This window comes from Oncorhynchus keta, chromosome 16 (genome assembly GCF_023373465.1).
Source record: "Oncorhynchus keta strain PuntledgeMale-10-30-2019 chromosome 16, Oket_V2, whole genome shotgun sequence".
Lineage (NCBI taxonomy): Eukaryota > Metazoa > Chordata > Actinopteri > Salmoniformes > Salmonidae > Oncorhynchus > Oncorhynchus keta.
In genome coordinates this window covers 7980979-8004818 of record NC_068436.1, presented here as the reverse complement: position 1 = coordinate 8004818, position 23840 = coordinate 7980979, and the positions used below count along the sequence as shown (strand labels likewise).

At 43.1% G+C, this 23840-nt stretch overlaps 2 protein-coding genes across 9 annotated transcripts; both read right to left on the bottom strand.

The window, feature by feature from the left end:
• Positions 1 to 4571: 4571 nt before the first annotated feature.
• On the bottom strand, positions 4572 to 12040 carry LOC118395459 (T-cell surface glycoprotein CD5). Of its 3 annotated transcripts, none has more exons than XM_052464624.1 (7): positions 11985 to 12040; positions 9355 to 9627; positions 6577 to 6984; positions 6165 to 6281; positions 5434 to 5484; positions 5127 to 5195; positions 4572 to 4820 (listed from the first exon to the last, which is right to left on the bottom strand). In XM_052464624.1, the coding sequence occupies exons 2-7, from the start codon at positions 9404 to 9406 to the stop codon at positions 4741 to 4743; spliced, it is 777 nt and encodes a 258-aa protein (XP_052320584.1). In that variant the 5' UTR covers positions 9407 to 9627; positions 11985 to 12040; the 3' UTR covers positions 4572 to 4740. The 3 variants fall into 3 exon arrangements, with proteins under 3 accessions (XP_052320584.1, XP_052320585.1, XP_052320583.1); XM_052464625.1 differs by lacking the exon at positions 11985 to 12040 and having other exon boundaries at positions 6577 to 6740; positions 6816 to 6984; positions 9355 to 10245; XM_052464623.1 differs by lacking the exon at positions 11985 to 12040 and having other exon boundaries at positions 9355 to 10243.
• A 771-nt stretch (positions 12041 to 12811) lies between these two features.
• On the bottom strand, positions 12812 to 23838 carry vps37c (VPS37C subunit of ESCRT-I). Of its 6 annotated transcripts, none has more exons than XM_035789255.2 (5): positions 23553 to 23838; positions 21357 to 21465; positions 19829 to 20000; positions 16111 to 16193; positions 12812 to 15802 (listed from the first exon to the last, which is right to left on the bottom strand). In XM_035789255.2, exons 2-5 carry the CDS (start codon positions 21447 to 21449, stop codon positions 15092 to 15094), a joined length of 1059 nt encoding a protein of 352 aa, XP_035645148.1. In that variant the 5' UTR covers positions 21450 to 21465; positions 23553 to 23838; the 3' UTR covers positions 12812 to 15091. The 6 variants fall into 6 exon arrangements, with proteins under 6 accessions (XP_035645148.1, XP_035645150.1, XP_035645149.1 ...); XM_035789257.2 differs by lacking the exon at positions 23553 to 23838 and adding an exon at positions 23193 to 23437; XM_035789256.2 differs by lacking the exon at positions 23553 to 23838 and adding an exon at positions 23216 to 23436.
• Positions 23839 to 23840: the final 2 nt, after the last annotated feature.

Below are 23840 nucleotides of genomic sequence, written 5' to 3'. Positions count from 1 at the left end.
TCTCTCTCTCTCTCTCTCTCTCTCTCTCTCTCTCTCTCTCTCTCTCTCTCTCTCTCTCTCTCTCTCTCTCTCTCTCTCTCTCTCTCTCTCTCTCTCTCTCTCTCTCTCTCTCTCTTCTCTCTCTCTCTCTCTCTCTCTCTCTCTCTCTCTCTCTCTCTCTCTCTCTCTCTCTCTATCTCTCTCTATCTCTCTCTTCTCTTCTCTTCTCTTCTGCACCTGTGTCCAGGCTGAGTTTCTCTTTATTCCAATGCCCCGTTCGTTCACTTCTCTTTCACGTTCTGTTATTGCATGTTCAGGGCTTCAGCTCCTGTCACTGTTCCAAAGTTGATTTTAAAGTGAAGTCTTCTTCAGTTGGTTGGTATCTGGTGGTTGTAGCTGCAAGAGAAGCTTATTCCAAGTCCAATGCAGAGAGATTCTAGATCATGAAAACACTTTTGTATTCAGTTATTGTTGTCCCTCTTTTCTGGCAGTTGAGAATTGTTTCCCTGTATTCTTGTTGTGGATCTCTTTGATCTTGAGGTCTTGTCGAGGTGATGCTCTCTCTTTTCCTCCCTCGCTCCCTCTCTCTCTCTCTCTGTCTGTGCCAGATTCACACAATACGGATTTATTCATTTGAAACGGTGAATAATCCCCCTCCCCCTCCCTTCCCCTCCTCCCTCCCCTCCCCTCTTTCTTACCTACTCCCCCCTTTCTCTGCAAGATTGATTCACCTTACATTTTTTTTAGCTTAAGCACTCCCCTTCCCCCAGTCTTTATCTCTCCATCCATCCCCCGCTCTCTCTTCTCGTCTCGGAGTGATTTCAACTCTGTTCAGCATCAGATGGTCTATGTATCTGCTGCATTAAGCCGCTCATGTTTAATAGTTGAATAATTTTGAGGCTTAATTCTAAATGCGGTGCATCAGGGGTTTAAACCACTCTCCTCTACACAGTCAGTCTCTTAAAGTAAATAAATCCCTTTCAACTTTTCTTTTTTTTCCCCAGCTAGTGGCCAGACTGTTTTATATATTTTTATGTTTTCTTTCTCTCTCTCTCTCTCCGTGACATTAACACTTCCATACTGTGTCCAAAATTATTTTCTGGTCAAAAGTAGTGCACTATGTAGGGAATAGGGTGCTGTTTTGGATGCAGACCCTGTGATGGGGTTTGCTACAGAACACGGATATGCCTCTTTCTCTCCCTCTATCTGTCTCTCTATGTTTCTGTCATCAACACATCCAACCTATCCCTTGTTAACCCTCTGCATTTTCCTCTCACTATCCGATATGAACTCCCTCCCTCCCTCTGTATTTCCTTTCATAATCATGGTTTGATTAAATGACAGATCTGTAAGTGAACCCACTAAACCTTTCTCCCTGTGCCTATCCCCCCACCTCTTCTCCTATCCTCCTCGCTTTCCCCCAATCCCAATCTCCCTCACCACTCTCTCTCTCTCCCCCCCGCCACTCTCTACACCACCCCTCTCTCTCTAACTATGGTAGTAGCGGCATTCCCCACCACCGTATAAACACCCACTACTCCATGTTTTCATGCGACTCCTCTGATTCCCCCATAACAGTCCTCTGACGGCAGCCATGACAGAACACAGATATTGTCCACACAAACAAAACTGGAGGTGGGTGTTGAACATTTGTCTAGAAATATGTTTGGATGAGAGGAGCATGGATAAAAAACTAAAGGGGGAGAGGGGAGGATGACAAGATAGAGAGATATGGAGAGGGCTCAGAGAGAGGCGCAATATTCATTTAATTCTGGGTAGTTTTGATCCCTCTCTCCGCACTTCTGTGCAGTGATACACCAGTAATACACCGACAGAAGGGGCTTAGGGACAATGCCTGCTCCCCAAATCACACCCTATTCCCTACACAGTGCACTAAGTAGAGCACTACATAGAGACCAGGGTGACATTAGAGACGCGACCCATGTCCCCGACACGGGCGGATTAGCGTAAAGCCCATAGCATTACATTTCACCAAGCATTCTCGTATTGCTAGTCGAATCAGAAAACACTCCCAGCCATCTTCCTGGACCCATCTCTTTCTCTCTTCTTCTTCTTCATTCCGCCTCCTTTCTTGTACCTGGCATCCTGGCATTATTCATTTACTGCACGGACTTCCTTTCTCTCTCCTTCTCCCCGTCTCTCTTTTCTTACCATTTTTTCTTTTTTTATCTTGGTCAAATCAAATTGTATTTGTCACGTACACATATTAGCAGATGTTAAAGCGGGCGCAGCGAAATGCCCATGTTTCTAGCTCCGGCAGGGCAGTAAGTGTTTAACATTTCAATATGAATACACAAATAATCACACGCCAACAAAAAGAGTCAAAACAAGAAATGAAGAAATATCAGAATGAGCAGTATAAGATGAATGTTGGTGAGGTGTTACTACATCCTAGTAACGTGGTCATCTTTATTTACACGGCCTGAACCTCACTGAGTACAGTCATTTCAGTGTGTGTGTGTGTGCTGCATGACATATCTGTGCGTGTGTCTGTGAGTGAGAGAGCTATGTTAATATCTGTATGCCTGTTAATGCGTGTTGTATTTTGTGAACTCACTTAATGTGTCAAAGTGACTGGATTCACAGCAGGTTCACTTGATCATACTTTTGTCTTTCCATCCTCTCTCCTCTCTCTCCTCTCCTCTCCTCCCCTCTCTCTCTCCTCTCTCTCTCCTCTCTCTCTCTCTCTCTCTCTCTCTCTCTCTCTCTCTCTCTCTCTCTCTCTCTCTCTCTCTACTCTCTCTCTACTCTCTCTCTCTCTCTTCTCTCTATCCTCTCTCTCCTCTCTCTATCCTCTCTCTCCTCTCTCTCCTCTCTCTCTCTCCTCTCTCTATCCTCTCTCTCCTCTCTCTCCTTTCCTCCCCTCTCTCTCCTCTCCTCCCCTCTCTCTCCTCTCTCTCCTCTCTCTCTCTCTCTCTCTTCTCTCACTCTCTCTCTCCTCTCCTCCCCTCTCTCTCCTCTCCTCTCCTCTCATCTCTTTCTCTCCTCTCTCATCTCCCTCTCTCTCCTCTCTCTCCCCTCTCGCTCCCTCTCTCTCCCCTCGCTTATCACCCTCTCACTCCACATCTCTCCCTCTTTCTGAGATAATCTCTGTGTGTAATCTGTTGTCATCTGTCATTGTTCCTCTGACGGGACAGATTTAATCCTCTAGTCTAGCGTGACCTGACAGAGAGGAAGACACAAAACTACACCCACACACTCTCGCTCACAGACACACACATATTATGTCACACACTGCCCTGCATGCACTCACATGTACACACACACAATGTATAGTTAGTTGTCTTCCATGCTAAATGGTGTGTGTGTGTGTGTGTGTGTGTGTGTGTGTGTGTGTGTGTGTGTGTGTGTGTGTGTGTGTGTGTGTGTGTGTGTGTGTGTGTGTGTGTGTGTGTGTGTGTGTGTGTGTGTGTGTGTGTGTGTGTGCGTGCATGCGTGTGTGCGTGTGTGTCAGAGAGACTCACGCACACACACTGTGACCCCACTCTCCAAGGGTGTCTCAGGGGGAGTGGGATATGCAAAACATATTTAAATTTCACCACATACTCTACAGGTTACACTCTTGTATATATGTGAAACAGGACAGATATAAGCACCCCATATTTGACCTTTTGACTGACACACACACACACGCGCGCGCACACACACGCACACACACACACACGGAAGATTGACTGGGGCTCAGTTTTCCAAACAGCGTCTTTCTACAATAAGATGCCGTCAGCACAATCTTCTCCACTTCCATTCCAGACAGAAAACATTCTTTCATTCAACTCAAACGAGACGTGAAAGGACACAGAGGAACAATCTCCTCCACCAGCAGCAGTCTTGTTTTGAGAAAAGAAATTAGAAAAATGTAGACACGACAGGAAGGAGGAGACTGGGGGGGATTATGAAGAAAATAATGATGGACGGAGGAAGAGGAACACAATAGGGGGACGGAGGTTGTTCGAGGATGAGAAGAGTGACAAAGGTGCACGATGCACATAAATTTAGAACGATGGAATGAAAGTGTGACAGAAATAACAGAAACAGGATGTTGGTGTCAAAGGCACAGGAAGCCACATCGTTGCATAAATCCGAAGTTTGTGTGCGGTGTGTGCGTATGTGTGTGTGTGTGTGTGTGTGCGCGTGTGTGTGTGTGCGCGCGTGTGTGTGTGTGTGCGCGTGTGTGTGTGTGTGCGTGTGTGTGTGTGTGTGTGTGTGTGTGTGCGCGTGTGTGCGTGTGTGTGTGTGTGCGTGTGTGTGTGTGTGTGCGAAGCCACTCACTCATCACTTCCCTTGTCTCTCTACATAACCCAATTACATCTCTTTTTAGACCCCCCCCCCGTTCTTTCTCACAATGTTATTTTCTCTCCCTCTTTCTTTAATCCTGCTTTTAATTGCCTTTCTTTCTTTCTCTCTCTCACTGACAACATCCTGTTCAGTTATCAGTATGAGGTCCAAACGTTTTATTCAACAACAAACTTGACTTTTTATTCAATAAAAGAAGTGAATGATTGAATTACACACAGAAACAACAAAAAATGATATTATGTGCATAAAAAAATATTACATTTAGAATAAAAAAATATTACATTTAGCATAAAAAAATATTACATTTAGCATAAAAAAATATTACATTTAGCATAAAAAAAATATAATAAAATATAAAAAATACATGTACAGTATTTTGTCATAGAGGATGGAGAATATGACTGATGATGATGATGATGATGATGATGATGATGATGATGATGATCACAAGTTATAAGAGTCATAATCACTGTTTCTGTTAGACGACGGCTCTCGGCTAGTGTTCACCGTCAGCCTCTCCAATCCTTGGAGAACGAGAGGGAACGTAACGCGTTAGGGTCCAATACCAACTTGAGACGGCTATGCATGTGTCATTCGAAGTTTGTGTAAATCACACAATTCTCAGGTTAAGCTTCCGCCCATGTTAATAGAAGAATGGAGAGCGGAAGAGTGTGTGTGTGTGTGTGTGTGTGTGTGTGTGTGTGTGTGTGTGTGTGTGTGTGTGTGTGTGTGTGTGTGTGTGTGTGTGTGTGTGTGTGTGTGTGTGTGTGTGTGTGTGTGTGTGTGTGTGCGTGCGTGTGCGTTTGAGTGGGTGTGTGTGAGTGCCTCACCAGGGTAGGAGTGTCTCTTGTCTGTGTTGTCGTTAAGTTGGAGTCCAGCCTTCCCTCTATGGTAGGAGACTGTGAGAGAGAGAGAGACAGAGACAGAGACAGACAGACGTAGGAGGGGGAAAAGGTGGTTATGGATTACAACGCTTGCCAAGATGCTGTATTATTTGAGAGAGAACAACCGACATCTGTGTGCGTGTAACCATGAACTCATCAACTCAACGCACTATTCACCGATTCCACGTCTCTCCTACTTAGGCCTGCAGCTTGGCCTGGTGGGTGTGCGTGTGTCTAGGAGTCATTGACTCACCACTTTGACTCTGCGTAGGTCCGATCCACCGACTCTGTCTCTTGTCTGACACTGAATCACAGACATTAACATGTTGATTAAAGGTCATTTTATAACGTTATATTACCAACACACAACACCAAGATAACATGTATATGCCATTTATATATGCCATTTAGCAGACGTTTTTATCCAAAGCGACTTACAGTCATGTGTGCATACATTCTACGTATGGGTGGTCCCGGGAATCGAACCCACTACCCTGGCGTTACAAGCGCCATGCTCTACCAACTGAGCTACAGAAGGACCAGCTACATTGGACCACATGTCTCAATGACACAGTTGTGACAAAAAAACACTTGATCCATAACCAACTTAATATGAATAAAATAAATGCCACAATAACAATAACAATAACAACCCTGGTATCAATATCCTTTTCTTTTCTGAAATGACCTTATGACACATTATTTGATCAAACGCTATTGGATCGGTCAAAGTACTTAGGACTTTTTTCTTTAAGTACTTTATTGCAGTAATTGAAGTACTTTGTTGTCATCCTAAATGTGCGTTCATGTGTTTCGTGTTTAGATCTGGGCCCGTTACCACACAGCGTCTCAGAGTAGAAGTGCTGATCTAGGATCAGTTTGGCCTTTTAGATCATCGTGAATATGAGTGTATGGACAAGTCCTAGATCAGCAGTCCTACTCTGCGGCCCTTTGTGGATACAGGCCCAGGTCTCTGGGACTCACATCTCTTACGGAGGGCCTTGAGGGAGGGCTGCCCGAAACGCACCATCAGCACCACCAGCACCAGAACACACAGCAGTCCAGTCACCACCTTATAGCCCACTAACTGATCTGGGACGACTGGAGTGGAGAGGAGAGGAGATGAGATTCAAATTTAACCACGACTTTACGAGGCTGGTCCCAGATCTGTTTTTCTTCTTCTGTCTTACCAACTCATATGGTCATTTGGCAAGACAGCCTAAACATTGAAACCAGGCTATTGTTTTATAGCACCTTATAAAACATTTACAAATATATATATAAAGTGTATTTACAAAGACATTCATGTACTTGTATGCGTGTGTGGCATTTCAACCCGCGGTCAGTCACTTAGAGGAATATATACAGAAAGGACGCACAAACATACAGGAATCACCTTCGCATTGGATCCTCAGTGTTGTACAGGAGTTATTGGTAACCCTTCCATCCCCATCGATCTGGTAACCCTCAGAGCTAGCAAGGGTCTCAGTCCACTTTGCGGAGCCCCCGCAGCCCTTCCTCTCACACGATTCTGCCAGTTCAAGGCTAAGATTGGCCCAACTGTTAAAGCAGAGTGGTAAGGAATAGGACAAGAGGAGAGACAGGTGTATGTCCCCCTTACAGGACTTTACTTGCCAGTTGATCTTGACAACACCCAGCGCAGGTGGCGGAGACTCGGGCTTGGTCGGAGGGGAACAGGAAGTGGAGATATTACACACACAGGAAGTGGTGGGAGCGGGGTTAGCAGGAGTGGAGTTGGATGGCGTGAGAGGTTGGGAGGTGGATGTCGTGTTTTCAAAGGTTACTATATGAGAGAGAGAGAGGGGGGATGCGTCATACCACGGAAACAACAGCAGAGAAAGTAAATTGGTATTTTGGAATCTATATTTACCAAAAATATTTTATTTGATTTTTAAAAATCAATATTACATGTCATGCGGTAGTCACCAATCACAGAGGCAGTTTTTCAAAAGACTAACGGGCAATGTTTGGCCGCCTGCAGTGAGGACTAAAACTGGCCTGGATTAGACTAAACCCTCTCTAATCTAACAATTAATCCAACACATTAAGGAAGCAGAAATGCTCACCCTCTTCCGAGAGAGGAGGTCATAAGGGTAATTATCAGATCAATGGATGATATTCAAAGGTTTATCCCAGTTGTTACTACTACTACTACTACTACTACTACTACTACTACTACTACTACTACTACTACTACTACTACTACTACTACTACTAATGGTATCCTATTCCTTATAGTGAACTACCTTTAAGCAGGGCCCATAGGGAACAGGGATGGGCAAAAATGACAAAATACAATAAAAAGAAATACCATAAACATCAATGTATCAAAATAAACTGCAAAATACGTGTGTTTTGAAAAAGTATTTCATTAAAATACACATACTTTTTATTTTAAAATACAGAAATACATTTGCAAGTAGCCGGCATTCTCAGTAACAGTTACAGCAATGTTTTACGTGACTGCGATCCTGTTGCCTAGTCACTCTACCTGTATGTACGTCGTTACAGTGCATACGTACGGATGTATTCAGACCCTTTCCTTTTTTCCACATTTTGCTACGTTACAGCCCTATTCTAGAATGGATTAAATAAATGAAAAGCCTCATCAATCTACACACAATATTCCATAATGACAAAGCGAAAACAGGTTTTTTAGAAATGTTTGCAAATGTAGGGACTGGGAGACTAGTCAGGATCGAGGGAAAGATGAACGGATCAAAGAACAGAAAGATCCTTGATAAAAACCTGCTCCAGAGCCCTCAGGACCTCCGACCGGGGCGAAGGTTCATCTTCCAACAGAACAACGACCCTAAACACACAGCCAAGACAACGCAGGAGTGGTTCAGTCCCCGAATGTCCTTGAGCGGCCTAGCCAAAGCCCAGACTTGATCCCGATTGAAGATCTATGGAGAGACCTGAAAATAGCTGTGCAGCAACGCTCTCCATCCAACCTGACAGCGCTTGAGAGGATCTTCAGGCAAGAATGTGAGAAACCCCCCCAAATACAGGTGTGCCAAGCTTGTAGCGTCATACCCAAGAAGACTTGAGGCTGTAATCACTGCCAAATGTGCTTCGACAAAGTACTGAGTAAAGGGTCTGAATACTTATGTAAACGTGATATTTGTGTGTAGATTGATGGGGGGGAAAATATTTTTAAGCCATTTTAGAATAAGGCTGTAACGTAACAACATTTGGAGAAAGTCAAGGGGTCTGAATAGTTTCCGAATGCTCTGTTTCTCAACTGCCTCGTACCACCTGCACATCGACTCAGTACTGGTACTCCCTGTATGTAGCCAGGATATTTTTTTTAACTTGTTATTGTTATTCATTATTCACTGTGTACATATTCCTCGTGTCACTCTTTATATTTTTGATGTATATATATGTTCATCTTTAACTCTGCCTTGTCGGAAAAGGACCCGTAAGTAAGCATTTCACTGTTAGTCTACACCTGATTGTTTACGAAGCGTGACAAATACACATTTATTTCCTTTGATATGTTGCTGTTTATCTACTTTAGTTGAATGTACTGACTGTAAGTCACTCTGTATAAGGGTGTCTGCTCAATCAACAAAATGTAAATAAATGTGTGAAAATGAACATAACAAAATGAACTGCAAAGTACACCTGGTATTATTATTGGCCTTGTTTTGGGTTGGACTTCATTATAATAATACTCAGCATCCTTTGCAATTGTACAATTTTACATGTATATTTAATGAATCTAGCAGATGCTCTTAGTCCACCATAGTGCCATCAATCTTCTGATAACAATGCAGGGAGAAAGGGGGGCAAAAATGATGTACCGCTAAATATAAATCAAATTGTATCCAAAAGTATTTCAAAAATACAAATTACAGCTCTCGAAAGTATCTTGTTAGAAAACACATTGGAGTTTAGCCCAGTGTAATACACATTTTTTTAAAACTCAGAAGTAATTGAAATGTGTATTTCAACAGAAACAGTAACAGAAATACTGCCCCTCTCTGAGAGGGAATAGGGAGTAATTTTGGACGCAACAAATGACTACAATTCTGCTGCTTCAAGTTCAACTGTCATTGTCAGTATAGCATATCAGAACATGAGAACATTGTTGTATCCTAATGGACTCGCTCAGAAAACACAGGACTGCATTTAAATAAAGACTTACCAACATTCTTGACACACAGGACCAGGATGGTAAGAACTAGCCTTCCATCCATTCTGGAGATGAACAGGTTGAGAAAAACTGGGGAGAGGAGAAGAGAAGAGAGACAACGCGCGCCCAAAAAAATGACAGAAAGACTGAAGAGAGAGGAAACGGTACAGAAGTACAAAACTCGTCGCTCTCCTTTCTCCCCACCCTTTTTCTATCCATACAGCCTTCTCTTCATCTTTGGCGTTTGCTGCTTTCTGTCTGCAAGAGCTTCTGCAAACTTCCTCACTTCAAAGACAGTTACAAAAAGAGAGAGAGAGAAAAAGTAAAGAAAGAAGTGAAATGAAGAAGAGTGGAGGATAAGTGGGAGGGAGAGGGCGGAAAGAACAATTTGAATCTTTCATATTTAAACTTTTTGGTGGAGTCAATCATGAGCCTGATTTTTCACACACCTTCCAACAGTGAAGTGTGTGTTTGTGTGCCTGTGTGTGTGTGTGTGTGCTTTCACGTCCGTGTGTTTTTGCGCGCTTGTGTGTATGTGTTCTCCAATAGGTCATGGTACACACCACTGCCAGGTACACCAGTTGTTTGCAGCAAGATCCCTATTATGAGTTGGATTCCTGTATAGGCCTCATCTACAGATAACTGCCAAAATGAAGGAAACACCCACATAAAGGGTTAATAGGGCGTTGGGCCACCACGAGCCGGCAGAACAGCTTCAACCCACCTTGGCATAGATTCTGTCTGGAACTGGAGGGATGCGACACCATCCTTAGACCATAAATTCCATCATTCTGTGTTCTGTTGATGGTGGTGGAAAATGCTGTCTCAGGCACCACTCCAGAATCTCCCATAAGTGTTCAATTGGGTTGAGATCTGGTGAGTGACTGACACACACACACTTTAAACCCCCCCCCCCCATGCTTCTTTGAGACCCCTCTTTTTCAAAGTCCCTGAGATCTATTCTTCTAGCCATGGTAGCCAAAATATTTGGGCAACTGGGCATTTGGGCCTTACTTTTGAACTGTAACTTCATACATTAGCTGTGGATTAAAGCGTCTGCTAAATGACCATATTATCTTACCTAATATTCTATTTAATAACCATATTATTATTATTATATTGTTTATTATCCTACAGTGCCTTCAGAAAGTATTTACACCCCTTGACTTGTTTCACATTTTGTTGTGTTACAGCAGAAATTCTAAACGGATGACTTTTCAGCCATCTACACAAAATACCCTATACGGACAAAGTGAGAATTCTTTGGTTTTATTGTATTTAATTTATTGAAAATTAAATACAAAAATTCACATAATATTCACACACCTGAGTCAATACTTTGTAAAAAGCACATTTGTCAGCGATTACAGCTGAGAGTCTTTCTGGGTAAGTCTCTAAGAGCTTTCCACACCTTGTTTGTGAAACATTTGCCCATTATTATTTTCAAAATTCTTCAAGCTGTCTACTTGGTTGTTGATCATTGCTTTTCAGGTCGTGCCATAGATCTTCAAGTAGATTAAAGGGGAAAACTGTAACGGTCACTCAGGAACATTCACTGTCTTCTTGGTAAAACAACTCCAGTGTAGATTTGGCCTTGTGTTTTTAGGTTATTGTCCTGATGAAAAGTGAATTCATCTCCCAGTGTCTGGTGAAAAGCAGACTGAATCAGGTTTTCCTCGAAGATTTTGCCTGTGCTTAGCTCTATTCCGTTTATTTTTTATCCTGAAAAACTCCCCAGTCCTTAACAAGCATACCCATAATTCGATGCAGCCACCACTATGCTTGAAAATATGGGGAGTGGTACTCAGTAATGTGTTGTACTGGATTTGCTCCAAACATAACACTTTGTATTCAGGACAAAAAGTGAATTGCTTTGCCATTTTTCTTTTTTCAAAAGTACTTTAGTTTTGAACTATTTGTATTCTGTACAGGCTTCCTTCTTTTCACTCTGTCAATTAAGTTAGTATTGTAGAGCAACTACAATGTTAATCCATCATCAGTTTTCACCTATCACCGACATTCAACCCTGTAACTGAGTTATGAAGGACGCCTGTATCTGTGTAGTGACTCAGTGTGTTGATACACCATCCAAAGTGTAATTAATAACTTCACCATGCTCAAAGGGATATTCCGTGTCTGCTTTTAATTATATTTTTTTACCCATCTACCTGCTTTGCGAGGCATTGGAAAACCTCCTTGGTCTTTGTGGTTGAATATGTGTTTGAAATTCACTGCCCGATAATTGAATGTGTGGGGGACAGAGATTAAGTAGTAATTCAAAAATCATGTCAAAGACATGAGTCAGTGCAACCCATGCGACTTGCTAAGAACATTTTTACTCCTCAACCTGTTTAGCTTGTTTGTCATAACAAAGGGGTTGAATATTTATTGACACAAGACATTTAAGATTTTTTTTATTTTTAACTAATTGTCGTCGTCCCCCCCAAAAGAAAAACATTATTCTATTTTTACATTATGGGGTATTGTGTGTCACAATGTGTGTCACAAAGTCGAAAATGTTATCCATTTACATTTCTGTCTGTAACACAAAAAAATGTGCCAAAAGTAATGGGGTTAAGAATACTTTCTGGAGGCCCTTAATTAATGTTTACTTTTATTTTCTTAATTCAACCATTACTCACCTTTTCTGTTCGGTCACACCAGTCCACTCCCACCCTCTATCGCTCTCGCTTTCTCTCATCTTTAGTATCTGGTTTACCGAGCCGTATATGTGTAGAAAGCCCCGTAAAAATTATCCTCCACCCCCTTTCTCTCTCTATGACACTTCTCTCCGTACTTTGAATATACGAAGCAACTTAGGACCATCCCGCTTTCTCCGCACAGCCAGTTGTTTTGACAAAAAAATATATATAAATTCTCAAATTGTATAAACCGTTCTGTTAACAGTATGGATTTGAGATTAAATGTATTCTTCGTTTGTCTATCAGTAACTGTACCATTAAGCCTACATGCACCTACTGTACTGTTTGGTAGATTAGTGACTACTACACTTTAACTGACTTCACATACTTTATAGGCTACAGAAATAGTTCCACAACAATTGATTGATCAAAATAATCACTGGGGTGGAATATTTGATAGGTTATGTGGGAGTTTTTCCTCCAGTGCCCTCCTTTCCCCCAGGGGTCCGTCGCTCTCTCTTCTGTGTCATCTCCCTGGTTCGGTCTTCTCAGCCCACATCAGAAAAAGATAATCACAATCAGAGAGCGGGAAGGAAGACCTGATAGTAAGCTCACACCTTTCAGATCAAATCAACGAAACTCAAGTTCTATCCGACTTGAATCGTCCTTGATGCAATTGGAGTAAGAACAGTCAAAACCAACTTTCGCCCCGCATGAGGCAGCTACCGTGGTATTTTTATTTTCTCCCAACACGAGAGAAAATAAAAAAGATAAGTAGATAAAAAAAAGAAAATATATTTTTCTAATTACGAGTCAGAACACAGCTCTTAGATCAAGTTCAGTGTTTAATAATATTCACACAAAAAAAAAAAAACTTAAAACAAGCTCCAAGCTTGTATTTTTATTTCCCCCTTATTAATGCTGCGTATCTCCGTTGGACTTCTACATTTCTGACTCATCTTTTCCTTCTTTTAGTCACGTCCCAAACAGAACCATATTCCCTGCCCATAGGGCTCTGGTCAAAAGTAGTGCATTCAGTAGGGGGTAGGGTGCTATTTGGAACAGTGGTAGTGTGATAATACCAGTAAGACACTGCCCCCTGGTCGTAGACCAGTCATTCCAACCAGTTAACCTGATGAAGAGGCCCTATATAGGCGCTACATAACGCCTTCATAGAGCGTGATGGCAACCAATGTAGTAACACTCAGTTTAAGACCACTAGGGTTCTCATGACTAAGATGACATAAGTGTCTATGAATGCTGTATGAGCCATCATGAAGGCGGTATGAATCGTTGTAGTACCCCCGTCACAGCTCTCTCATCCTGTGCTTTCTGAGCTAAAGCAGGCAGATCAGTCCCAAATGGCACCCACTTCCCCTATATAGTGCACTACTTTTGACCAGAGGCCTACTGGAATAGGGTTCCATTTTGGGTGCAGACCATTAGTCCCTTGTTATCAACATCTCTTTAGTCATTTATACAAATCACATATTCTCACTGGAAGTGAACTTACAGAAATAAACAATTTCCTCATTTGCAATCATTGTCAAGCATCAGTTCATGTCAACAGGCAGATGTTGGAGAAGGAGGGAGAGGGTGAAAGAGAGAGCGAGTTGAGAGGGAAGGAGAGAAAGACGAGAGGTGAGTTTAACGCCAAGTCAGCCCTCAGGGACGGGGGACGAAACGGAGTGTGAAGTTACAGCGTGTGGGAGGGAGAGAAAAACGGAGATACCAGAGAAACAGGCATGATCCTCGACAGAGAATACAGATATGATTCTGTAAACAACGACATCATTGTCAATAGGCATCACAATACCTAAACAACCAACCAAAACATTCTGCCAAGAAAGAAAAGACTTGGAAGCTAAACTTGTAGGACATACAGATGTAGGATCTTAATTTGATCACCCTGCACAGCAGAAAATGCAAACTTGTAGTGTATTCAAGGTTTCAAAAAATAATTTTAAAGTTTGTAACTTCAGACTTGATTCGCCCTGACAATTTGACATTTTTTAAAAATCAACCCTTAAAATAAAAACCTCCATGAATTATAATCCACGCAATAATTCACGTCCTTTTGCTGCAGGATTATTTTCCTGCTGTGAAAAACTGGTCAGATTAAGATCCTCCACCTGTAAAGATGTCCAGATTTGGCTAAGAAACAAACATCATACATGCACAGCCAGGTGAATAAGAAAGGAGACAGGGTTATTGAAGTCTCCAAAAGGACCACTGATCAGGGCCCGCATTCATAAAGCCTCTCAGACTAAGAGTGCCGATATTGGATCAGTTTAGCCTTTTAGATCATAATGAATACAATTACATGGTCAGATCCGAGAGTAGCTATGACTTCCTAGGATTTTCCTTCTTTAGTATTGTCTTAAGTACTTTCTAACCAGAACGAAGAGCAAGAAAGAGTTTACAGAACAGAATTCCTGAACAAAACTGCACCTGGAAAACATTTTGGTTCGGGTGGGTATTAAGTTATCATCATATACGAACGAATATGATCAACACATGTAATCTGACATCGGTGTAGAATGATATGGGTGTTAAGAACAAGTCAAATGTACTCTAATGCATATACCGAACACAGTGCCACAATGGACTTGTGCTACAGGGTGAAACCATTGATAAGGAATACATGATGTGTAGATATATTTTATGTAAAACATGGCTCTCTGACATGTCGAATAAAGAGTCACGTCAGCTCCATTTCTATCTGAAACGTACATGGCCACGGTCTTTTTTGATTGGCTCAGTATTCCACAAAGGGAGGGAGAAGAGTAAGAAAGGCTGACAGCCAATAGGAGGAGAGAGGAAAGAGAGAGAGAGAGAGAGAGACAGAGAGAGAGAGAGAAGGGGCCGACAGCCAATGGGAGAGTGTTTCTAACACATTGGAGCACAAGGGGAGGTCCTGAGACAGTTATGCACGTGAATGACAGGAGGGGAGGGGGAGGAGAAGAGGCAAATCGAGAGAGAGAGAGCGAGAGAGAGGGGCAGATCAAGAGAGAGAGAGAGGTAAAGAGTCAGAAAAAAAGAGTTAATGAGAGAGACTGGAGAATGTGTGGTGGGAGAGGAGTGATGGGGTGAGAGCAGAGGGAGGTTCAGGAGTAGGGCTGTGGCACTCCAAACCCGGGCCTGTACTGCGGCCTGCCTGTGGGGGACTGAGAGTTGGGCAGAGCAGGGCCCGTGGGGTAGCTATACCCCCCAACCCCACCGTAGGTGTACGCAGAGGGGTAGGGGGCGGTGTTGGGGGCACTGTATTGCCCGAAAGCAGACCCTGAGCCGGGGACACCAGGGAACGTTGGCTGGGTGGGGTATGGGCAGGCAGTGGCCGGAGGCCCAAAAGCAGGACGGGCTGAGTAGCCCGCCGCTGAGGTGAAAGGTGAGCCGGGGCTGGGGTAGGGTGGAAATTGACCTGGGGGAATGGACGGGACTGGGCCTGATACTGCAGAGGTGGCTGTCGGGTTAGGAGGGGAGACGGGGTAAGGGGTGTAAGGTAGGGCGGAACCGGGGCCGTTTTGGAAACCAGCGTGGTTGTTGGGATTGGAATTCTGCTGCGGTTGTTGTTGTTGCTGAGGATGATGATTCCATGGCGATGACTGTGTCATCGCTGGGTCTTGATTGGCGCTCGTTTGTGACGTCACGGAGCCGGCGGAGGCGTCGCCCGCGGTGGTCTCCTTCTTCTGCCGCAGGATGTCCTGCAGTTTCTCTATCCGCACCCGTCTTTTGTGAGCGAGGGAGCGGAGGGAGAGGAAACGGTCGAGGAACGAGTCCAGAGACAGCTGGCCGTCCAGAAACTCATCTGCCAGAGACTGACGGAGAGAGCGATGGAAGAGAGAGAAAGAGAGACAGAGCGAGAGTTAAAGGGGAGAGAGGGATGTGGGTAAATACGGACACACTTTATTGACAATGTCTGAACATGTATTATTCATTTATTATCATTGTCTTATTGGAACTGCTGGTCCTCTGTACGGCGTTGAATAGAGTAAGAGATGAGTTGATCATTTTGTCGTCGTCGGTCCTGTGTTTTTAGGACGGATACACATCTCCCATACTCGTCATCAATATCATCCGTCGGTTTCATTGTCCGCCTGAGAAGTGTGTCGCCGCGACCTCTCACCTCTGACTCCGTCTCTGTGCTGGCGCCCTCTGTCTGGAGTCTGGAGAACAACCCCTCCGGTGATGCCTGCCCCATGATGCCATCTGGGGGGGGGTGAAGCAGAGAATGAAAGAGAGGGAGAGCAAGAGAATAAAAGAAGGGGCAGAAATAAACACCTCCCACACGCCAATGTCACGCCAAGCTTCTAAAGACCCAGTAGACACCGACAGCACAATGCTTCACGCCTGTTATTAAACACTAGGCTTGGGCGGTATACTGTGTATGCCGTACACCGGGCTATTTGGAAAACTTTTTGTATATATTTTTTTATACCATCAAAACTATGTATTTTAATGTTTTTAAATACCTGCAGTCAACTTGTGCAATACGTTAGGAGATAAAGCAGATTGCGTTCTTCATTTCACCGGGCACATTATTTTACATTATGAAGCGTAGTTCCCCAGAACAGTTCAGCCAGTCACGTGTTTGTTTCTCCCGTTGTGCTACATACAGTGGGGCAAAAAAAGTATTTAGTCAGCCACCAATTGTGCAAGTTCTCCCACTTAAAAAGATAAGAGAGGCCTGTAACTTTCCTCATAGGTACACTTCAACTATGACAGACAAAATGAGAAAAAAAACCCCAGAAAATCACATTGTAGGATTGTTAATGAATTTATTTGCAAATTATGGTGGAAAATAAGAATTTGGTCACCTACAAACAAGCAAGATTTCTGGCTCTCACAGACCTGTAACTTCTTTAAGATGCTCCTCTGTCCTCCACTTGTTATCAGTATAAAAGACACCTGTCCACAACCTCAAACAGTCACACTCCAAACTCCACTATGGCCAAGACCAAAGAGCTGTCAAAGCACACCAGAAACAAAATTGTAGACCTGCACCAGGCTGGGAAGACTGAATCTGCAATAGGTAAGCAGCTTGGTTTGAAGAAATCAACTGTGGGAGCAATTATTAAGAAATGGAAGACATACAAGACCACTGATAATCTCCCTCGATCTGGGGCTCCACGCAAGATCTCACCCCATGGGGCCAAAATGATCACAAGAACAGTGAGCAAAAATCCCAGAACCACACGGGGGGGACCTAGTGAATGACCTGCAGAGAGCTGGGACCAAAGTAACAAAGCCTACCATCAGTAACACACTACGCCGCCAGGGACTCAAATCCTGCAGTGCCAGACGTGTCCCCCTGCTTATGCCAGTACATGTCCAGGCCCGTCTGAAGTCTGCTAGAGAGCATTTGGATGATCCAGAAGAAGATTGGGAGAATGTCATATGGTTAGATGAAACCAAAATATAACTTTTTGGTAAAAACTCAACTCGGCATGTTTGAAGGACAAAGAATGCTGAGTTGCATCCAAAGAACACCATACCTACTGTGAAGCATGGGGGTGGAAACATCATGCTTTGGGGCTGTTTTTCTGCAAAGGGACCAGGACGACTGATCCGTGTAAGGAAAGAATGAATGGGGCCATGTATCGTGAGATTTTGAGTGAAAACCTCCTTCCATCAGCAAGGGCATTGAAGATGAAACGTGGCTGGGTCTTTCAGCATGACAATGATCCCAAACACACTGCCCGGGCAATGAAGGAGTGGCTTCGTAAGAAGCATTTCAAGCTCCTGGAGTGGCTTAGCCAGTCTCCAGATCTCAACCCCATAGAAAATCTTTGGAGGGAGTTGAAAGTCCGTGTTGCCCAGCAACAGCCCAAAAACATCACTGCTCTAGAGGAGATCTGCATGGAGGAATGGGCCAAAATACCAGCAACAGTGTGTGAAAACCTTGTGAAGACTTACAGAAAACGTTTGACCTCGTTTGACCTCTTATAAAGTATTGAGATAAACTTTTGTTATTGACCAAATACTTATTTTCCACCATAATTTGCAAATAAATTCATTAAAAATCCTACAATGTGATTTTCTGGATTTTCTTTCTCATTTTGTCTGTCATAGTTGAAGTGTACCTATGATGAAAATTACAGGCCTCTCTCATCTTTTTAAGTGGGAGAACTTGTACAATTGTTGGCTGACTAAATACTTTTTTGCCTCACTGTATATAGCACAACGGGAGAAAGCGAGCTAGTGAGTCCATAGCATTTGATATCTATAGGCGAATCTCAGTTATGTGGCACATTCATATATCTTTATGTACATATTCTTTATCCCCTTACACTGTGTATAAGACAGTAGTTTTGGAATTGTTAGTTAGATTACTTGTTGGTTATTACTGCATTGTCAGAACTAGAAGCACAAGCATTTCGCTACACTCGCATTAACATCTGCTAACCATGTGTATGTGACAAATACATTTGATTTGATTTGAAGAGGTGATGAAGTTACAATTGCACGCAATTCACGACTAAATGTTTGACATTTTTTCCCCAGTGTACTTCCTACTATAGTTTTTCCTTGTCCTCCGCTCTTCTCCCATCTGCTCCATGTACACATGCTGCTCTTCCATCAGAAAAGCATGCAGCGCAACTTGGTCCATTTGAACAACTTCTCTCATAAATGTCCACACTTTCCAAAAACGACATTCAATAGTTACCAACTACGCTTGTATAACTTTGAGCTGGATTTGCAACAAGGTTTGCCATTAGCTTGTTAGCATTTAGCTAACAGCGTCAATTTGATTTCACTATTAGTTTGTGCTAATTCTGTTAGCATTCCAGTAATTGCGTTCTTAGCGCCCCCTTCTGTGCCATGCAGGTAACACCGTAAATCCCAGAACGAGAGAAGGATGGTATGAAAATCTGGATACCGCCCAAGCCTATTAAACGCATTTAAAAATTAGAACAAAGTAATCTCATGAAGCTCAATGTTGGGTAAACATGGATACACACGCAACAGGACAATCTAATTTCAAGCATCTTCAAATACCTCTGGTAGACTTCTCATTGAAGGCAAGCTCCCACAATTATGCTGGTTGAGTAAAGGTTAATACCCAGTCAAGGTGAATCACTAGGACTGATTTAGGGGTGAAATAACAATGCATTCCATATGACCTAATCACCTTCAGGAAAAACACATGACATAACTATAATAGCAGACTTTACAACAGGTGCGTACATTCAAACAGACACCAACTCCAGCCCTGCAAACGGAGACCATCACAAACACAGTTTCTCTTGAAAAGCTTACAAAACAAGGCTGCAGGAGCACATGTACACAGATCACACGGCCTGTTCTACTTCCTGACAAAGTGCTGACGGCAGTGGAATGGGAGCTGATGCGAAGGTATCCAGGGAGACCCTGGCAGACAGACAGACACACAGGCCAGATCTGGAAGCCTGGAGGGGGGGCTCTGTCTGTCTGTCTGTTTGACCAGTAGAGACCAAGGCTTAGTACCAAATGGCACCCTATTCCCTATACTACCTAAGTAGTGCACTATATAGGTGAGAGAGCGCTTTTGGGACACAGACACTGTGTTTGACTAGTAGAGAAAACTGAGTGTCCAGAATCTGAACAGGCCACACAACATCTACCCCTACACTACAAACTCCCTCTCCAAAATCTGTTCCTGCCACATCTGCCATCTGTCTGTGTCTCCCTCCCTCCCTCTCATCTCTCCATCTTGTTATTTCTATTTCCATATCCTCTCTCTCTATTCCTCTATTAGGTTGCTTTTCTTCATCTGTCGCTCTATTATCCATCAATAACCTCAACATCTCATCCCTCGTCACAAGTGTTGTCTGTAGGGCTCTATGACTCCCTCCATCCCTCACCTTTCTGGTCACAGTGTTGTCTGTAGGTATCTCTGACTCCCTCCAATTCAGAGTATCTCTCCACTAGATGTTCCCTCTGTCTCTCCAGACGAGGCTTCATGTCCAGGTTCTGTTCTGCCAGGTTACGGTTGGAGGCCAGTGCCATCTCCCTCTCCAGCTGGATGTTCTGAATCTATAGACGAGGAAGAAGAGGAGTCAATAATACATCATATTTAATGTATTTTTGACCGGGACCACGTACAACAGATATTGTAGTGATCGGACGTCAACTTACATAGCTAGCTAATTCTCATGACGACCCTAGCCTTGATCAGCATGGTATAACGTTATTGGGATTGTGGATAGTGCGTTCTTCTTGGGGTCAGGCGACCTGGGTTCAAGTCCTGCTTAGGGTACTACTCTCTCCTCCTCTACGTGACTCTATGATTGGTATATCATGGCAATACGTATCAGTCTGTGTTTGACAGAAGCTGCCAGGTCCACCCTTCTGAGACCAGTGTCCCGGCCATGCTACCGTAACGGAGATAAGAACGTGCCGTGAGCTCACTCCGCAGCTAGCTTGAAATGTTGCCAACAGTGCTATCCAATTGGATCCTTCTCTATAGCTCGACTGGTTTGTACGTTGTCAAGCTGGCGTTCACGTGTGTTGGCGAGGGAGAGGTTCAAGCCCAGTCAGAGGGTAGTGCAGGGAGGCAACGCTATATGCTAAGCTAGCACACGGACAGCGTTTACAATACGATAAGGACAGGTTCGCCTGTTGATGTGTTTTTCTCTATCAATGTTTTTACTTTCAACTTTATTTAACAAGGAAGTCCCCTGCTTGAGATAAGGAAAAAAAATCTTTAAAAAGTCTTAAAAAAAATTTTTTAGGCAGACCTGGCTAGCCAAGACAGCGGCAAATGAACACGGCTTAACTAACAAGACGAGTTGGCCAGGAACAGGTCATTTTGCATCTAGCGAACATAACTCCCCACGTGAAGAGTGAAGACAAACAAATGAACCTCAAAGGTTAGTGTTTTGGACCTATGGACAAAGGTGGAAGAGAAGTGAGTCAATATGACCTTGTAAAGAAAAACAAAAAAAACAACTGCTGATGGCAGGATGAGCCTGGACATTGCTACTGGTCAGAGTGAGATGAGTCCTAGATGTCCATCCTCAGATCAATCATTCATCTACGGCTTACATTGAGTAATAGCCAAGTCGTGTGACCCGACAGAAAAAGCCAGGTCTCAACTCAGAGATAGGCCTATAGACAAGCTTGGCTATTCATTATCCCATTACTCAGCTACAAAACACACGAGGCATTTCAGTAAGAGCGCCGCATCTCGACTAGCCTGGTCCCAGATCGGTTTTTAATGCCGTCTTGCAAACTCCTGTGGTGAGTGTCATTCCTAACATGGCGTATGACAATAATAAATGACAACAGAAGTTGGTTAGAGCACAAACAGATCTGGGACCAGGCTACATCTCAATCTAGATAAGACACAATAGACAGACAATGAGACAAAGCAAAGACGTGATTGCTTACCTCATCAGATTCCAATGCCATGGACTCCACCCGCTCTGTATTGTCCAGCAAATCCTCCAACTCAGATTGGCTGAGGTCCTGAAGCTTGTCCATTGATTTGCCAGGACCGCTGTCAATCAGATGGAGGGAAAAGTGAGCTGTCAATGTCAAATGTCAACAGTTCACTGAACATAGATCATTTGAGAAAAAAAAATCCTTGAAACTGACAGGATACAAAATAGATCCACACAAAATGATAAATGAACAGGCAGGCTGATCAAATATTAAATGGGAAATCATTTTCTAGACTATAATCTAGCGTTATCATACAAAACAGAATTGACAGTTATATGTGAGCACTAACATCGCATTATTCCGCCATGATACTACATACTAGATCTGGGAGATGGGGACAAAAATCCATATCGCAATAAATTGCCTGAATTGATGCGATAACGATGAATAGAACAATAAGTTTATAACATTGTGCAGCACAGTTTGTATTTAAAACTATCCTTTCAACTACTACTAGTTCAATGATTGTAGCCATCAATTGTCCCATTATATTCAGCCATATTAGCAAACGTATGTAATTTCTAACTTCACATTCCTCTAGAATAGGCTACTTATCGTAATGAACGGTATCAGCAAAATGCCTGCGATAAGTGATCAGTACGGTCGGTGTTCAAATGTGATATGTCTCGGATTATTGGCCGAGGTCTACTACATACATTTTAGGCTTTGATAAACCAGACTCGAGCTAAATTCCGATCAGGCCTAAATTACTTCAGCTGCTTGCTATCTTGGCTACATCATTGCCTAGTCGTTAAACATGGGCCGCATTCAGTAGGCAAACGTTGTGGAACGTTGCAGTTAGAAATATCAATAGATCTATTCATTTTTTTTTTTTTGTCATTTTGCAGATGCTCTTATCCAGAGAGACTTACAATTATCTTAAGATAGTTAGGTGAGACAACACACCACAGTCATAGTAAGTACATTTTCCCCTCAATAAAGTAGTTATAAAACAAAGTCAGTGCTAGTAGAAAAAGACAATTGCAGGGAATTGTTTTCTTATTTAAGATACTCTTGATGAGGTAGGGTTTCAAATAAATTTACAGAAAATGGGCAGGGACTCCGCTGTCCTGACATTAGGGGGAAGCTTGTTCCACCAGTGTGGTCCCAGGACAGAGAGAGCTTTGACTGGGCTGAGTGGGAGCTGACCCCCTGTTGATGAGGTAGGGTTTCAAATCAATTTACAGAAAATGGGCAGGGACTCCGCTGTCCTGACATTAGGGGGAAGCTTGATCCACCAGTGTGGTCCCAGGACAGAGAGAGCTTTGACTGGGCTGAGTGGGAGCTGACCCCCTGTTGATATCTGTCGTCGGGGTTCCTTATTCTACATGTCAGAGAGGCATGTTTGTAACGTTCCACAACATTGTGCCCTGCTGAACGAACCCTAGCTATCTTGATTGATGGCTTGCCATCAGCTAACCAACACTAATACTGTTGTCAACCAGCTATAGTTAGCCACAGCACGCAGACTGGCTATCACATTATAAAGCAAGTTAGCGGGCAAAATTAATTACGTTATGCTGCTAGCAAATCAAGAAATTCGTTGCGACACGGCACACAACATTGACCGGCATCAACCTATGTATGGATGACGTAAAACGGGCACGGGAGCCCTGACCCCAATATAGAAACAAGGCAATCTGGTTGAGTGAAAATAGCCGGTAAAAGAAGAATCCAACGTAATTTTACGGGCTGGCTAGCCTTAACGGGTTGTTCAAGTTCCGTGTAGAGATGACAACAACAATCGTTATGATCACATTCAATGAAAGGCACTCTTGCTACCGTCAACTTTGAGGAAAGCCCACCGTTCGCGATCTCCAAATCCTCAAAAAATAAACGTCATTCGATCGTGTTGCTTGGCGTCGGGTACAGCAGTAGTCCAACAATAATTTCTTCAATATCTGTTCGACGATAATCCTCAAAATGGATTAAAGAATAGCTATGTTTTATCAGCAATATTTGGAAAGTTTCACTTCACACTACCAGAAACCGCTGCCATTTTTGGAATTACCCATTTTCTGCTTCCGTGAGGGGGTTAGTAAATGCAGTGTCAATAATTTAATTACCGTTCTAACTAAAGAAAATAAAAATATATTGTGATCAAGTTGCTGCTTTCACAAGAGAAATGTTAATTTCTTGAACCTGAAAGCAAATCTTTAGATAGCATGAAGAGTTTTCTTTGACAGTTGATCCACTTCTTGGGGCAATGGTTTCATCCAGCGCGCATCTGATTTGAAGGGAAATCCACCCCTACGTGACACGATTATTCCATGAATGCCAGCAGGGACAGGCCGACAGGGAGGTACCCAGTAAAGTACACGAAGTCTGGTTGGAAAAAGTGGAACATTATGTCAATGGCCAATATCTGTCATCATGACTCTCACTATAAACGCTTACTAATAAAACATATTGGCAGCATTATATGTATCC

Excerpts from the sequence above, each read along its gene's own strand:
- LOC118395459 (XM_052464624.1), bottom strand. The coding sequence starts at position 9,406 with ATGGATGGAAGGCTAGTTCTTACCATCCTGGTCCTGTGTGTCAAGAAT. Across the intron at positions 6,282-6,576 it reads ACTGAGGATCCAATGCGAAG|TCGTCCCAGATCAGTTAGTG; the intron begins GTGATTCCTGTA and ends TCTCCACTCCAG. Across the intron at positions 5,196-5,433 it reads ACCTACGCAGAGTCAAAGTG|TCTCCTACCATAGAGGGAAG; the intron begins GTGAGTCAATGA and ends TCTCTCTCACAG.
- vps37c (XM_035789255.2), bottom strand. The coding sequence starts at position 21,449 with ATGGACAAGCTTCAGGACCTCAGCCAATCTGAGTTGGAGGATTTGCTG. Across the intron at positions 20,001-21,356 it reads TGGCATTGGAATCTGATGAG|ATTCAGAACATCCAGCTGGA; the intron begins GTAAGCAATCAC and ends CCTCGTCTATAG. Across the intron at positions 15,803-16,110 it reads GCACAGAGACGGAGTCAGAG|TCTCTGGCAGATGAGTTTCT; the intron begins GTGAGAGGTCGC and ends TCTCTCCGTCAG.